General features: G+C 42.7%; 1 protein-coding gene across 5 annotated transcripts in view; it reads right to left on the reverse strand.

Moving 5' to 3' along the window:
- The window catches only part of LOC134348223 (phosphorylase b kinase regulatory subunit alpha, liver isoform-like), a 180,406-nt gene that overhangs the window by 33,049 nt on the left and 130,005 nt on the right, over positions 1-17,352 (reverse strand). For all 5 annotated transcript variants that reach the window (XM_063051276.1, XM_063051274.1, XM_063051273.1 and 2 more), the window contains 6 exons: positions 16,650-16,784; positions 15,865-15,974; positions 13,840-13,984; positions 9,393-9,471; positions 9,110-9,288; positions 3,031-3,210 (listed from right to left, as the gene is read on the reverse strand). In XM_063051276.1, coding sequence (XP_062907346.1) covers positions 3,031-3,210; positions 9,110-9,288; positions 9,393-9,471; positions 13,840-13,984; positions 15,865-15,974; positions 16,650-16,784 — 828 coding nt within the window. The remainder of the gene's footprint in view (positions 1-3,030; positions 3,211-9,109; positions 9,289-9,392; positions 9,472-13,839; positions 13,985-15,864; positions 15,975-16,649; positions 16,785-17,352) is intronic.

The raw sequence follows: 17,352 nt of genomic DNA on the forward strand, positions 1-17,352 counted from the left end.
GAAGCAAAGAGTGGGAATAAACAGGACCTTTTCAGAATGGCAGGCAGTGACTGGTGGGGTACCGCAAGGCTCAGTGCTGGGACCCCAGTTGTTTACAATATATATTAATGACTTGGATGAGGGAATTAAATGCAGCATCTCCAAGTTTGCGGATGACACGAAGCTGGGTGGCAGTGTTAGCTGTGAGGAGGATGCTAAGAGGATGCAGGGTGACTTGGATAGGTTAGGTGAGTGGGCAAATTCATGGCAGATGCAATTTAATGTGGATAAATGTGAAGTTATCCACTTTGGTGGCAAAAATAGGAAAACAGATTATTATCTGAATGGTGGCCAATTAGGAAAAGGGGAGGTGCAACGAGACCTGGGTGTCATTATACACCAATCATTGAAAGTGGGCATGCAGGTACAGCAGGCGGTGAAAAAGGCGAATGGTATGCTGTCATTTATAGCAAGAGGATTCGAGTACAGGAGCAGGGAGGTACTACTGCAGTTGTACAAGGCCTTGGTGAGACCACACCTGGAGTATTGTGTGCAGTTTTGGTTCCCTAATCTAAGGAAAGACATCCTTGCCATAGAGGGAGTACAAAGAAGGTTCACCAGATTGATTCCTGGGATGGCAGGACTTTCATATGATGAAAGACTGGATGAACTAGGCTTATACTTGTTGGAATTTAGAAGATTGAGGGGGGATCTGATTGAAACGTATAAAATCCTAAAGGGATTGGACAGGCTAGATGCAGGAAGATTGTTCCCGATGTTGGGGAAGTCCAGAATGAGGGGTCACAGTTTGAGGATAAAGGGGAAGCCTTTTAGGACCGAGATTAGGAAAAACTTCTTCACACGGAGAGTGGTGAATCTGTGGAATTCTCTGCCACAGGAAACAGTTGAGGCCAGTTCATTGGCTATATTTAAGAGGGAGTTAGATATGGCCCTTGTGGCTAAAGGGATCGGGGGGTATGGAGGGAAGGCTGGTACAGGGTTCTGAGTTGGATGATCAGCCATGATCATACTGAATGGCGGTGCAGGCTCGAAGGGCCGAATGGCCTATTCCTGCATCTATTTTCTATGTCTATGTTTCTATGTTTCTCTGATGTTGTCCAAGTTACTCAGTGTTTCTAGCACTTTGTTTTCCTTTCACTTACACACCAGCACCTGTCACGGGATGACAATTTTGGGATAAGGGAACCGTGTAGACTATGTTACACTGTGGGGAAACAAAGAATGAGGCATAAGGTTAGCTGTAAGTATTGAAAAACTGAGACCCTCAGGGAGTTGAAGAGAGCCTCCATTCCAACCACTGAGTGTATGATGGATTCTATGGGGACCATCTTGTTGAGTGGTGAGGTGATTGCCCAAAAGGTACAAGAGGGTGAATCCATTAGGGGTGATATGTAGAAGTATGCAATGGGCTGAATGGCCACCTCGGTACTGCATCTTTAATGATTTTGCAAGCAATTTGGAGCAGTGATATACAATGTATCACACATGACGCTGCAGGAACAAGATTACTACCAGGACTCAAGGGACTGAGTTAAAGGGAAGGGTTAGATGGACTGCGCCATTATTGTAACACACATAAAACGTTGGAGGAATTCAACTGGCCAGGAGAAGAGTATAGTTGACATTTTGGGCTGAGACCCTTCATCAGGACTTGGCCTGAGATGTCAACTATTTACTCTTTCCTAATTTTCTAAGATCTAATCTTTTCCATAGATGCTGTCTGGCCTGCTGAGTTCCTCCACTATTTTGTGTGCATTGTTTGGATTACCAGCATCAACAGATTTCCTCTTGTTTGTGCTTGGGCCATTATTGTGCTCAGTTTTGGTCACCTCATTGTCGAAGGAATGTGGAAGCTTTAAGGAGGGTTCAGAGGAGATTTACCTGGATGCTGTCTAGATTAGAAAGCATGTCTTGACAAAAAGTTGAACTAGCTGGGGCTTTTCTCTTTGGAGTAAAGAAGGATGAAAGCTGACTTGGTATTAGAGGCATCAACAGGGTGGACAACCAGTGCCATTTTCCCAGGATGGCAATGGCTAATATGAGAGCACATACGTTTAAGGTGATTGGAGGAAAGTAATAGGGGAAAGTCAGAGGTAAGTTTTTTTAAACACAGAGAGTGGTAGGTCCATGGAACACACTTTCAGGGGTGGCGGTGGTAGCGGCAAATACATTGGGGATATTTACAAGACCCTTAGAAAGGCATTGGATTAAAGAGAAATGAAAGGCTATGTGGGAGGGAAGCGTTAGATTGATCTGAGTAGGTTAAAAGGTCGGCACAACATCGTACTATGCTGTATTGTTCTATGTTCCCCCTTTACTCCTTGGAGCGTAGGAGACTGTAGATTTATGTAAAATTATAAAGCACACAGATAGGATGAATGGTCTTTTATACAGGAGCTGGAAATCGAAAACCAGAGGATATATTTCAGGTGAAAGGTTTAAGAAGAATCTGAGGGGCAATTTTTTTTTGACACAGTGAATGGTAGATGTATGGAATCAAATGCCAGAGGAAGTGGTGGAGGCAGGTTCCTTAGGTTCATTTAATAAGTATGTGGACAGGTATACGGATGACAAGAGTTCTGTAAGCCAAGTGCTGGGAAATGGGATAAGGAGGATTACACTGTAAATCTTGGTCGGTATGGACACTGTGCAGCATGCTGCATGTGATAAAGTGCCTCCAGATTCCGGCCTCTGCAGTGGCTTGTGTCTTCATTCTGAAGACAGCTTCCACTGGTGTTTCAGCAACACCATTTCTGGCCACAAGGCCCCAGAAACTGTTCCCAACCCTGCTGAAAACCACTAACTTTTAGCAAGTCACCTTCGGCGACGCTCACAGACTGTTCCAAGATCACAAGTCCATGGGATGGGAGCAGGACTGGTGCCAACAATCACATTACCACAATCAATTGGCCTAAGTTTTTAAAAATCAATCCTTATTTATCAGTATCTATTGCAGATACATCACAAAAGAAACTTCAAGCAAGTTTCTGAAAAGAGTGCACTGCCTCAATTGTGAAAAGTTTTAATTACTTGGTAATTCCAGTCCTGTTGCTTTGGCCACCATCTTGATCACGTCCTTCGTTGTGTGCTCAGCCTCAAACATGTGATGCATTCCTGGTTTCCAGGAAGTTGGAGGAAGTCGCTTCGATACAGGTGTTGTACTTTGTAGCAAGTGATTTATGTACTGCATGAGCTCATCTTCATTGTCAACTGTATCAAAGAAAAATCAGGAAAAGTCAAGCAAGTGCAAATGGGCAAAGCAGATTAGGGAGCACCGGAGGGCTGGTAGCTATACTTTACTTACTTTAATGTAAGGGATGACTGTCACAAAAAAGTCAGATGAGCTCAGAGCTTATAACAGCACCTGAAACTTTGACATTATTTTAACCGCTGAAATGTGGCAACACAGGCAGCTTAATGTTTGTGGGTAAAGATGTTTCATACGTGACATGCGAGTGGTTACAGAGGAGGGGGAGTTCCAACGTTGATTAGGGACAACATACTAACAATAATTACAGAGACATCTTGAAGGGATCATCCAAATGGAATAAGAGGCGTGATCAGTTTGCTAGTGTTATGTTACACGCCTCACTATAGTTAGTGGGAATTAAAGAACAAGACATGCAAGAAAGGTGCAAGCACAAGAAAAATGCACTTGCAATTTTTTTAATGCTGGAGGTGAAAGGTTTAATAAGAACTTAAGGGACAACTTTTTCTTGACACAGTGCCAGAGGAAGTGGTGGAGGCAGGTTCCTTAGGTACATTTAATAAGTATGTGGACAGGTATACAGATGACAGGAGTTCAGATGCAAATGAGCTGATATCAGCTAAGATATCTATCCCAATATCAACTGAGATTACTTCAAGCGTGGTGCTTCAACCAGGTACAATTTGTCGAACATGTCCAAGGTGGTTTTTTGCGACCTACGTGAGATAAGGCAGTACTCAGACCCAGAGAAGACTTTGGGAACAGTGAACACTAGCCTACAAGTTTCAAGGTTATTAAGGAGAGGGATAAGGTTAATTTTAAATTGGGAGAAGTCTGATTGTAATAGTGTTAGCAAAGACCAGATGAAAGAAGACTGGAAACAGATACTTGCGGTTAAAATAAAATTAGAGAAGGGCAGTCTTCAAAAGTAAAGGAGTTCAGGGCCAGTAAGTCCCAGTATAGGTGAAAGGAAAAGATGGCTAGAAGCCAAAGGATATGTGGAAAAAAGGGAAAGTATAGCATATATAGATAAATGTAATCTCCTGAGGAATATGGAGTCTGTAGGAGAAAATTTAAGAAAGGTATTGAGAGCAAAGAGGGGCTATGAAAGATCATTGACAAACAAGATTAAGGAAATTTCCAAGATATTCTGTATGCACACCAGGAGTGAGAGGGTAATCAGGGGAAAAGTGGGTCACTTAGGAACCAAAAAGAGTGAATAGAGCCGGGTGACATGGATGAGGTTTTAAATAAATACTTCTCATCGGTATTCACCAAGACAAAGGATGTGGAAGACAGTGAGCTCAGGGAGGGGTATGTAGTTAATCTGGAGCAAGTCAGCATTAAGAAGGTGGAGGAGTTTGACTTTCACAAATCTCAGGCTTGTATAATGGCTTCGTCTATCTAAGCAGACAATGGATGTGCCTGGTTTAGGACTCAATTGCCTCTCTGGGGCGCAAACCTGGGCGATGATTATGGAGATCCTGGGCTGCCCAGACATCAAGATCCCCCCCTCGGCCTCGCGGATGTGGTCCAAAGAAATGTGAAGCAGTATATTTGGCATCAGCTTGGCTGCAGGAGCTGCCGGGAGGTGACGTGATACATCAGCCAACCACCTTAGGAGCTCCACTCCGGATTTGTGTAGGGTTTACTCCTTAGCCTTCTCTTCTCCCGAACATACCCACAAAGCAGGGGCATCTGTAACCCTGGATAGGGGTCCATACCAGGTACTGTCAGCCGGAGCCAGCTGAGCCCAGGACTCATGTAAGGCAAGGTCGTCATGCCCTGTAGTAGTGCCATATGGAGCCACTACCCACTACCTAGTCAGGCTTGAATATGGTGACATATATGTACTTTGATATTACATAAATGTACTATGAACTTGAATGAAAGGGTGGTTAAATCTCTGGGGCTAAAATGGTATACATTCAAGAATGCTGTGGTAAATAAGGGAGGAGAACTGGGGACCTGATGGAGATTTTTGCATCTTTACTAGCCACAAGTGTGCAGGAGGACAGCTTTTTTTATTGAAGAGATCAAGTAGGACAAGTACAGGCCAGTGAGCCTTACACCAGTGGGAGAAAAATTATTTGAGAAAGTCCAATATGTACATTTGGAAAGGCAGGCATGATCAGGGATAGTTAGTATAGGTTTCTGCATCACTATGTTGACTGAACTTTCGAGGAGTTAACTAAGAATACAGATGAAATCTAGGAAGTAAACATTGTCCATGTAGACTTTAGTAAGCATTTGGCAACATCCTGCAAGATAGGCTGGCCCAGAACATTGAAGTACAATGTAAGCTGTATCCAAAATGTATGGTGGTAGGAGGGAGAGGGAATGGTAGGAGGATGCTTTTCTGATTGGAAGTCCGACCAGTGGTGTACCACAGGGACTGGTGCTGGGACTGTTTTTTGGTGACATATGCCGATGATTTTGATGGGAATGTAGGAGGAATGTAGTAAGTTTGCTGAGTACATAAATTGGTGGTGTTGTGGATAGTGTGCAACATGGTCTAAAGGTACAGTGGGTTATGTATCAGTTAGAAAGTTGGGTGGAGAATTGGCAGGTGAAATTTAATCCCAACAAGTGCAAGGTAATGCATTTTGAGAAGAAGGGATAGGATATACACAGTAAATGGTAGGGCACCAAGGAACTTTGATGAGGAATACAGGGACTTTGGGCTTTAAGTCCAAACATTTGGCATTTTCGGTGTCAACGGTTGGAGCATAGAATATAAAAGTTAGGACATAATATTTATAAAACACCAACTAGAGTGCATATAGATTACTATGTACAGGTATGATTACCACACTACATGGTGGCTGGAGTTGGAATGAATAGAGTGCAGGAAAGATACAGTACATCGAGATGCTGCCTGGATTGGAGGACTTTATATTGGAGGCATTCTGGATACGACTGCCTTTGTTTTCCTTGAAGTCCTGAAGGCCAAAGGTAACCTGATGGGTCTCAAGAAGAAGACAGCATAGGTTTAAGATGAGAGATCTGAGGGGAATTTTGTTTTGTAAACAGGAAGTGGCTGATATCTACAAACCCCATTTCCAGAAAAGTTGGGATATTTTCCAAAATGCAATAAGAACAAAAATCTGTGATATGTTAATTCACGTGAACCTTTATTTAACTGACAAAAGTACAAAGAAAAGATTTTCAATAGTTTTACTGACCAACTTAATTGTATTTTGTAAATATATACAAATTTAGAATTTGATGGCTGCAACACCCTCAACAAAAGTTGGGACAGAGTTAAAATAAGATTGAAAAGTGCACAGAATATTCAAGTAACACCGGTTTGGAAGACTCCACATTAAGCAGGCTAATTGGTATCAGGTGAGGTATCATGACTGGGTATAAAAGTAGCGTCCATCAAAGGCTCAGTCTTTGCAAGCAAGGATGCGTCGTGGTGTGGGTCGTGGCTCACCCCTTTGTGCCAAAATTCGTGAGAGAATTGTTAGTCAGTTCAAAAAGAACATTTCTCAACGCAAGATTGCAGGGAATTTAGGTCTTTCAACATCTACAGTACATAATATTGTGAAAAGATTCAGAGAATTCAGAGACATCTCAGTGCGTAAAGGGCAAAGTCGGAAACCACTGTTGAATCCGCGTGATCTTTGAGCCCTCAGGTGGCACTGCCTAAGAAACCGTCATGCTACCGTGACAATTACAGCCACCTGGGCTTGGGAGTACTTCGGAAAACCATTGTCACTCAACACAGTCCATCGCTGCATCCAGAAATGCAACTTGAAACTGTACTACGCAAGGAGGAAGCCATACATCAACTCTATGCAGAAACGCCAGCGAGTTCTCTGGGCCCGAGCTCATCTCAGATGGACCGAAAGACTGTGGAACCGTTTGCTGTGGTCAGATGAGTCCATATTTCAGTTAATTTTCAGAAAAAACGGGCGTTGAGTTCTCCGTGCCAAAGATGAAAACGACCATCCAGATTGTTATCAGCGAAAGGTGCAAAAGCCAGCATCTGTGATGGTATGGGGGTGCATCAGTGCCCACGGCATGGATGAGTTGCATGTATGTGAAGGTACCATTGACTCTGAGGTGTATATTAGGATTTTAGAGAGACATATGTTGCCATCAAGGCGACGTCTCTTCCCGGGACGTCCATGCTTATTTCAGCAGGACAATGCCGGACCACATTCTGCATGGGCTACACCAGCGTGGCTTAGTAGATACAGAGTGCATGTGTTTTACTGGCCTGCTGCCAGTCCAGATCTATCTCCTATTGAAAATGTATGGCGCATCATGAAGAGGAGAATCAGACAACGGAGACCACGGACTGTTGAGCAGCTGAAGTCTTGTATCAAACAAGAATGAACAAAATTTCCAATTGCAAATCTACTACAATTAGTATCCTCAGTTCCAAAATGATTAAGAAGTGTTATTAAAAGGAAAGGTGATGTAACAATGGTAAACATGCCTCTGTCCCAACTTTTGTTGAGTGTGTTGCAGCCATCAAATTCTAAATTTGTGTATGTTTACAAAATACAATTAAGTTGGTCAGTAAAATTATTGAAAATCTTTTCTTTGTACTTTTGTCAGTTAAATAAAGGTTCACGTGAATTAACATATCGCAGATTTTTGTTTTCATTGCATTTTGGAAAATATCCCAACTTTTCTGGAAATGGGGTTTGTAGAAAGTGCTGCCAGAGGAGGTGATGACACCAGATATAGAGATATTTTGACAGACACTAAAATAAGCAAGGCGTAGAAGATATAAATCGAATACAGGCATATGGAATTAGTGTAGATAGGCAAAAGGGTCAGCAGCAAAGTGGTGAGCAGAATGGCCTATTTCTGTACACCAGCACCCACAGCTCGACTTACAATCAGCCACATTACGTGTGAACTGTGCATAGAAAAAGCAGCAACATTCTGTGAATCCCAAGGAATATTTTATATTCAAAATTTTATATCCTTCTGTGATTTCAGAAAACCTTTTATTCTCCCAGGGTTTAATACTTCTCAATATCAAGCTGTCTTGGGTGTAGTCGCAGTCTGTTCACTCTCCACGCCAATTGCTTCTCCCCCTCCCCAACTATCAGATTTCTAAACGGTTGATGAACCCACAAAAGCACCTCATTATTCCTTTTTCCTTTGCACTATTTACGTAATTTTTGTAATTTACAGATTTTTATGTCTTGTGCTGTGCTGCTACCACAAAACAACAAATTTCAAGTCATACGTCAGTGATAATAAATGTGATTTTGATTCTGAGCTGCTGATTTCCTAAGGGATTTATCAGACAGAGATCTCCATTTCCCTCAGTCTCACAGCAGCACAGCAACAGCTTTTAGTCCTGACGAAGGGTCTCGGCCTGAAACGTCGACTGCACCTCTTCCTATAGATGCTGCTTGGCCTGCTGCGTTCACCAGCAACTTTGATGTATGTTGCTTGAATTTCCAGCATCTGCAGAATTCCTGTTGTTAGCTTTCAGCTTTCTCAGCCATTGCTACGGCCTTTCTATCACAGCTATTTCCACACCAATATACTCACTGACTTGGTTTTCTTTATTGAACCTTCCTGCTGGTTTTCCACGAAAAGGCCAAGCTAATGAACTGCTTCCACACATTATACGCTCCAAGGATCATCTCAAGCTCTTTATACAAAACAGTGAGAGTACTTATAGCACATCTGACTGGGAATGGCAAATAGGAACAAACACTTTAGTTCCCATCGTATTCAAACTTCTATTCAAGTTAAAATTACTTTCCAAATATAGCTTCGCTCACCTGAAATAAAATTCACTATACAAACATTTGATATAGAGAAAAAATAAACAGAAGCGATTTTGATTCCACCTAATTTGTAACATGCAAAAGCAGCAGTGGAAAGTGAATAAATGACAGCAGTGAAGTGGAGGACTCCTACCATCATTTCTGTAGCATGAATCATGTACAGATACAGACTCTGCCGCCTCTGTTGTAGGAGTGAAACTGCCTTCACTGAAATAATCATCCAAAAGGAAACCATCAGGTCCTGGATCCATGAAACTCAGATGTGTGTAGCATGAGGTAATCAGAAATTCCGACAGTTTCCCGGTTTTTATCCTAAAAATTTAACCAGTATATTCATAATTAGGTACTTCTACAAAACACCGCTGCTCAAACAATGGCAATAATTCAAACAGAAGTGACAATAAGTAACTCCATACCTGGCCCCTCCAAAATAACCATCGTGCAGCTTTCGCAGGGTGCAAAGAATGTTGGAGTCAATGTCTGTTCCGTCCTCGGCTGCAACAGAGAGAGGGCAGATTTAACAACTGTGCAGTAACTGTGAAATTCCCAGTGCAGTCACACAAAGAATAAAATCTTGAGCACATGCATGGCCCTTCAGCCCATAATGTCTCTGCTGGCCACACTGCCAAATTATACAGATCTTTTCTGCCTGCACAGGGTCTATATCCCTTCGTATTTATGTAGCCTCATCATATCTGCTTCCTCTACCACCTGTTCCAGGCACTACCACTCTCTGTGTAAAAATAAACTTCTCCCTTAAAGTTTTCCCCTTTCACCTTTAATGCCCATCCTCTAGTACTTATATTTCTTGCCTGGGAAATGGACACTAATTGTCTACGTCCCTCATAATATTATGGACTTCTATCAGGTCTCCCTTCAGCGTAGGGCACTCCAGAGAAAATAATTCAAGTTTGGATAACTTGTCCTTTAGCAAAAACCTTGTCTGCACCTTCTCCAAACCCTCCAAAGCCTTCCTGTAATGAAGTGATGAGAATTACATTCAATTCTCCAAATGCATGCTAATCAAATGAATTCCTGTTTGTCGTACTCGATGCTCAGATCAACAAAGACAAGCAAGCCACGTGCCTTCTTTAACACTCTATCCACTTGCATTGCCACTTTTAGGGAACCATCAGCTTGAACTTTACGATTCATTTGTACATTACTGTTGCTAAGGGTCCTGTAAGAGTCACTGGAAGGGCCCCCCAGACTGAACTAACAGAAAACACCTTCTATCTCCCCTGTGGCACCACCCCAAGCTACTCTGTTTAAGCTGCTCTTTTAAATATGAGATTCCTCTCAAATAAGACTTTTATCTGAAGTGATTATACTACCGCACAAACATTGATTTGATATTCTTAACTGAGCCCTAGTTAAAGCCAAATGAATACAGTCAGTTATCTGAACTGTGTACCCCTAACTAGGACAGCTTCAGCCTACTGGCCGAGTCGGTGGAGTCGGTGGGCATGCCACTGTGCTGAAAAAGCATTTTAGGTGCAATCTACTATCTGTCAACAAGGTTTGAGAGACATACAGTATGTTTAAAATTTGTTGTACAGATCCTGTCCTCTGCATTATCATTTATTGTCCTCCTACATCCAATGCCTACTTTCTCTCTGACTTCTTTATTATATTGAACTACCATAAGACATGGGAACAGAATTAGGCCATTCAGCCCATCGTGTCTGCTCCGCCATTTCATGAAGGCTGATCCCAGATCCCACTCAACCCCATGCAGCTGCCTTTTTGCCATACCCTACGACAGGATTGTCAGCACAAGTGATTTCAAAATTCATATTAATGATCTGTCAAACGTGATCTCTGAGGCAGCTGAACTTATGAACTTAATAGACAGACTAGATCTTTCCGAGCACGTTGGCATGAGAAGTACTCTGTAAATAAGTTGTTAGTGACTACTGACATAGAGTGCGGAGAAGGCCCTCCCGCAGCCCTACAATCCCCCATTTAAACCCAAGCCTAATCACAGAACAACTTACAAAGACCAATTAAACTATCAATTGGTACATCTTTGGACTTTGGGAGGAATTCAGAGCACCCGGAGGAAACCCACACGGTCACGGGGAGAACTTATAAACTCCTTACAGACAGTGGTGGAATAAAACCCGGGTCCATAAGACCATAAGACAAAGGAGCAGAAGCCGGCCATTCAGCCCATCGAGTCTGCTCCGCCATTTTATCATGAGCTGATCCATTCTCCCATTTAGTCCCACTCCCCCGCCTTTTCATCATAACCTTTGATGCCCTGGCCACTCAGATACCTATCAATCTCTATCTTAAATACAGCCAATGACTTGGCCTCCACTGCTGCCTGTGGCAACAAATTCCATAGATTCACCATCCTCTGGCTAAAAAAATTTCTTCGCATCTCTGTTCTGAATGGGCACCCTTCAATCCTTAAGTCATGCCCTCTCGTACTAGACGCCCCCATCATGGGAAACAACTTTGCCACATCCACTCTGTCCATGCCTTTCAACATTCGAAATGTTTCTATAAGGTCTCCCCTCATTCTTCTAAACTCCAAGAAATACAGTCCAAGAGTGGACAAACGTTCCTCATATGTTAACCCTCTCATTCCCGGAATCATTCTAGTGAATCTTCTCTGTACCATCTCCAACGTCAGCACATCCTTTCTTAAATAAGGAGACCAAAACTGCCCACAGTACTCCAAGTGAGGTCTCACCAGTGCCTTATAGAGCCTCAACATCACATCCCTGCTCCTATACTCTATTCCTCTAGAAATGAATGCCAACATTGCATTCGCCTTCTTCACTACCGAGTCAACCTGGAGGTTAAACTTAAGGGTATCCTGTACGAGGACTCCCAAGTCCCGTTGCATCTCAGAACTTTGAATTCTTTCCCCATTTAAATAATAGTCTGCCCGTTTATTACTTCTGCCAAAGTGCATAACCATACACTTTCCAACATTGTACTTCATTTGTCACTTCTTTGCCCATTCTTCCAATCTATCCAAGACTCTCTGCAGACTCTCCATTTCCTCAGCACTACCGGCCCCTCCACCTATCTTCGTATCGTCAGCAAACTTAGCCACAAAGCCATCTATTCCATAATCCAAATCGTTGATGTACAACGTAAAAAGAAGCGGCCCCAACACGGACCCCTGTGGAACACCACTGGTAACCGGCAGCCGACCAGAATAGGATCCCTTTATTCCCACTCTCTGTTTCCTACCAATCAGCCAACGCTCCATCCACGTATGTAACTTTCCCGTAATTCCATGTGTTCTTATCTCGTTAAGTAGCCTCATGGGTCGCTGGTACTGTAAAACGTTGTGCTAACCACTACACTAACATGCGGTGGGAACTGAACCCGGGTCACTGGTACTGTAAAACGTTGTGCTAACCACTACACTAACATGCGGTGGGAACTGAACCCGGGTCACTGGTACTGTAAAACGTTGTGCTAACCACTACACTACTATGTGATGAGAATTGAACCCAAGTCACTGGTATTGTAAAACGTTGTGTTAACCACTACACTTGTGATGGGAATTGAACCCGTGTCACTGGTACTGTAAATCGTTGTGCTAACCACTACACTACCATGCTGCCTCATGGTTACTACGTTTGTATTATTATTAACTGCATACTTTCCCATACGTTAGAACTCACAATGCTCCAGTAAATACCCTCTGGAGGAGCAGAGCAGGAAGAATACTGAAATGACACAGGGGATGTTCCTCGTTATGGGTAGTACTCTAAAGGTCACTCGAAAGCATAAACTATATTGCACCACATTACTAATGGTGACCTAGAAGGGAATAACAACATGTTTTCTCTACACAGTTAAACACATAGCCCTGCATCCCATTCAGATATTTTACAATGTTTCCTGCGCATTTTCATTGAGTTATACAACATGGAAACAGGCCTTTCAGTCTGAGATCATCAAGCATCAATCCCATTTCATTCTCCCCACATTTCCCTCAACTCCCCCCAGGTTCCAGCACCAAACCCACACACTATGGGGCAATTTGCAGTAGCAATTAACCTCCCTGCCTGCAGGTCTTTGGGATGTGGGGAGAAACTCACATTGTCACGTGGAGAATATGCAAACTCCACACAGGCATCACGTGAGGTTAGGACTGAACCCAGATCACTGGAGCAGTGATGCAGTAAATCTATCAGTTGTAATTCAGATCACTGGAGCTGTGATGCAGTAATTCTATCAGCTGAACCCAAATCACTGGAGCAGTGATGTAGTAATACTATCAGCTGCCTCTCTTTGTCTCTGTGCCTATTCTCTGAACACCCTACATATCTGAGCACTTTTATATAGCTGCATTATTAAGCTCAGATCATCCTATATCACCTTACACTCAAGTGCTCCAGAGATTTGGGCACTGATATTTCGGCTGATACTTCTAATACTGAGGCACTGCCATAGGCAGCAACTTTCCGACAGAATATTAACTCAGGCTACATCGCCTTTATAGTGCTCCTGTTGTGCGTTTGAAACAGAATTCCACACCAACAACCTCCCACTTACTGGCCGGTGTCTGTCCCTTCATCAATATCACTGAATCATTATCTGATCATTGGCACACCGTACTCTCCTGCAACTATAACTATATTTCCAAAATACTTTTGTTGCCCTAACTTCACTGTTCTTTCTTCGCAAAGGGAAAGCCGGTGGGCAAGAAAACAATCTTCAGATGAAATATGCTTTTCTGAAGTAATTATAGAAGAATAACTAGTACTACTGATGTACCATACACACCTTCTAAGCATTCCTTTGATGTGAGGAGCTAACTATGATACCAATTGCTATGATTAAATTTCACACTATTATGTCCAAAATGTGTCAGGACAAATGAACCCTTACTCAGCATGGTTTTAGTGATCGGAAAGGTGACCATTGGACGGCCTGTCATCTTCCAGGTGCAGAAGAGGTAGGCGAGGTCGGTCCTGAGCATTTCCACAATCATGCGGTTGTCCAAGGCCAAGTAAAATTGGTGCAGATCAATAAACTGTCCAGTAAAAGACAGAAAAAGCATCACTGAAAGTAATTCAACAGCAGAAATCCTCTGTACAGATTCACAGGAAGTTCAATCAGTATAATCTAACGTTCAGAGCATCTACCAAGGTAAAGTGGGTTCGGTGAGGAAGGGCAGAGGATAGCTTGAGTTTTTTTTGTCTGTTGGTACCTAGTTTGAGTAGTGAGAATGGATGCCCGGTTAGAGGCGTGTTCCTCATGCTAGATGTGGGAGATCTGGGAGACCTCCAGTCTCCATAATTGCTATATCTACTTCTTACAGATGGTGTTAGGGACCTGGAGATGCAGCTGCCTGACCTTCAGCTCATTCAACAGAATGTGGAGGTGATAGACAAGAGCTACAGGGAGGTAATCATCCATAAGTTGCAGGAGTTAGGTGACAGTCAGGACAGGGAAGGAGAATAGGCGGACAGAGCAGAGTGCTCCCATGTCCATTCTCCTCAATAACAACTATATGACTTTGGATACTGTTGAGGGTGACCTGTTAGGGGGAAAGCTGCAGCAACCACGGCTCTTGCACTGAGTCTGGCGTGCTGGCAGAAGCAAAGGGAGGGGAAAGAGGAGAGTATTGGTGATACTGTTTGGTCATATAAAACATACTTGGGGCATTACAGTAGTGCGGTGGTTAGCACAATGCTTTACAGTACCAGCGACATGGGTTCTGTTCCCCACACTGCCTGTAAGGAATTTGTACATTCTCCCCATGACTGCATGAGTTTCCTCTGAGTGCTTCAGTTTCCTCCCACGTTCAAAGATGGGCTGCTTGGTGGGTCAATTGGTCATTATAAATTGTCCTGTGATTAGACTAGGATCAAATTGGGGGACTGCTGGGCGACAAGGCTCGAAGGGCTCGAAGGGCCTATTCTGCACGGTATCTCAATAAACCCGCAAATAAATAAACAACAATATTCAATCAGGGGCATGGGGAGCAGATTCTGCAAACATGAAAAAGAGTCCCAGATGGCACGATACCTCCCAAGTGCCAGGGTCAAAGATGCTTCAGGTCAGGTCACCAGCATCCTTATGTGGAAAGTGAGCTGCCGGAAGTTGTGGTACATATATTGGTACCAATGACATTGGTAAGAAAAGGGACAAGGTCCTGTTTACTTCTTTGTGTTAACTGTTTCTCTTTTGACAGATGCTGCCTGATCTGCTGCATATTTCCAGCATTTCCCTTTCATTTTCTATTTGTATTAAAGAAATCAGGTTACAGCTGTACAGGACATTGCAACACTATATACACAGAGTTTCCTTTTTTCAGGATATATACTTCCACAAGAAGTAATACTTTCAAAGTAATTCAGGGGACCCTGTCCCTGGATGAGAAGTCACCTAACAAAGAAAGGATGTTCCATTTGGGCCAATACTTAGTGGAATTTTGGAGGTGAAACTTTGGGGGGAATTTACAAGATTCCCTTCCTGGAGAGCCTCGAAACAGGGGACACAGTTTCGGAATAAGAAAAAGACGAAGAATTCCTTTCCTTGGGTTGTTTGAATCTGAAGTTTATTTGAATGTAGTGCCAGTGATCAAGGCTGAGGCAGGTTGGTCTTCGGTGGACAGAGGAATCCAGCGTCTTGGGTAAGGGAGGGAAGTGGAACAGTTGCCAGGATCCTAAGTTATTAATAATGGACCAGGCTCAAGAGTCTCAGTCTGAGCAAGTGCAGCTCCTGTGAACTGCTTAGGAAATCACACCTATCCTGTCCATTCAACAAACTTAAATGTTTTGCTGTAAATGTTCAGTGACATTTAAAACACATCAAAAATATACAAGCTAACTCTGAATTTGAGCTTTGTATCCTAAACAAACACATTCAAAGACAGTGCAAAAATTGCAGCAATGGCTTCCAGTTTACCTGTGGAGTAAACGAGAAGGTCTGGTTTCTGATCACGTACAACTTCGAGGTACCAAGAACGCCAATATGTCTATATGGGCGGCCACTAAGATTCAATTTCTTGTTGCATCCTATTAGGAGATAAAATCATAAACACATTAGATCCTGCAGATGCTGGCAGTCCAGAGCAACACACACAAAATGCTGGAGGAACTCAGCAGGTCAGGCAGTATCCATGGAGAGGAATAAACAGTCGTTGCTTCAGGCTGAGATCTTTCATGAGGACTGGAAAGTAGGGGGGGGGGTGAAGATACCAGAATAAGAAGGTGGGAAGAGAAGAAGGGGAACAAGTTAGAAGGTGATAGGTGCAGCCAGGTGGGTGGCAAAGTTGGGGGGGGGGGGCGCAATGTAATGAAGTAAAAATCCAGGAGGTGATAGGTGGAAAAGGTAAGGGCTAAGGAAGGAGGAAGCTGATAGGAGAGGAGAGTGGATCAAAGGAGAAAGGGAAGGAGGAGGGGCACTGGAAGAGGTGACAGGCAGGTGAGGGACAGACAGGAAGAAAGTAGAAAACAAGAGAAATACGTGACTGAAAGAACAGAGTTCCACTAAGTGAACAAAACTATTAAAAACATCCTGGGTCAATAACCATACCTTGTTAATGCCAATGTTTTCTGTTTTTTTGAGTGTTTACATTTTTCTCATTCACCTAATTATCTGTTAAAATGTTTGTTGCAAATCTGTGATTTCCTCTCTCATGCTGGTATCCAGTGCTCTGTGTGAAGTTATCAGCTTTAAGCAGCACTTACCCAACTTTGCATATATGTGGCTCAAGATTCTTCCTGGCTGCACTTTGATTGGAAAAACATCAGAAACAGTCTCAACTTGTAAACCATGCTTTGCCAGAATGTTCTTAATCTTTTCAGATTCAGCCAATATTGACACTGAAAAGCAAGAAAGAAACTGTTAGACCCAGTGATGTGATTTAGCTTCAACGTTGAACATCCATTTTCCACACTAATAGACCATACATGATTTGGGAAAGGTAAGTATGGGTAGAACTTACTAAGAGGCTTGGAGAGAAGGAAATTATTAATGGCAATTTGGCTCTTTTTGACCATTCCCACATCAACTAACACTTTAAACAAACAAATACATTAAAGGCTGAATAATTACCTCCTTTACATACTTAATATTGCTAAAAACAGATGTTCAGCTGTCTTAAAACTACAAAACTTTATTATGTTTTGTACATAATTAATTATGGTTTTATATTGCTATATTTATACTCTATTCTTGGTTGGTGCAACTGTAACGAAACCCAGTTTCCCTCGGGATCAATAAAGTATGACTATGACTATGAAATGCTGTTGTGTTGGGCTGCACAGCAGCAGACCATATTGGACTGGAGTTTTTCTCAAAGTTTTTTTGTGCACTGATCAAATATATGTTCATTGAATGAAATTTTTTGAGAATGTGACTAGACACATTGATGAAGGAAGAGCAGTAGAT

The sequence above is a fragment of the Mobula hypostoma genome, chromosome 6 (assembly GCF_963921235.1).
Source record: "Mobula hypostoma chromosome 6, sMobHyp1.1, whole genome shotgun sequence".
Taxonomy (NCBI): domain Eukaryota; kingdom Metazoa; phylum Chordata; class Chondrichthyes; order Myliobatiformes; family Myliobatidae; genus Mobula; species Mobula hypostoma.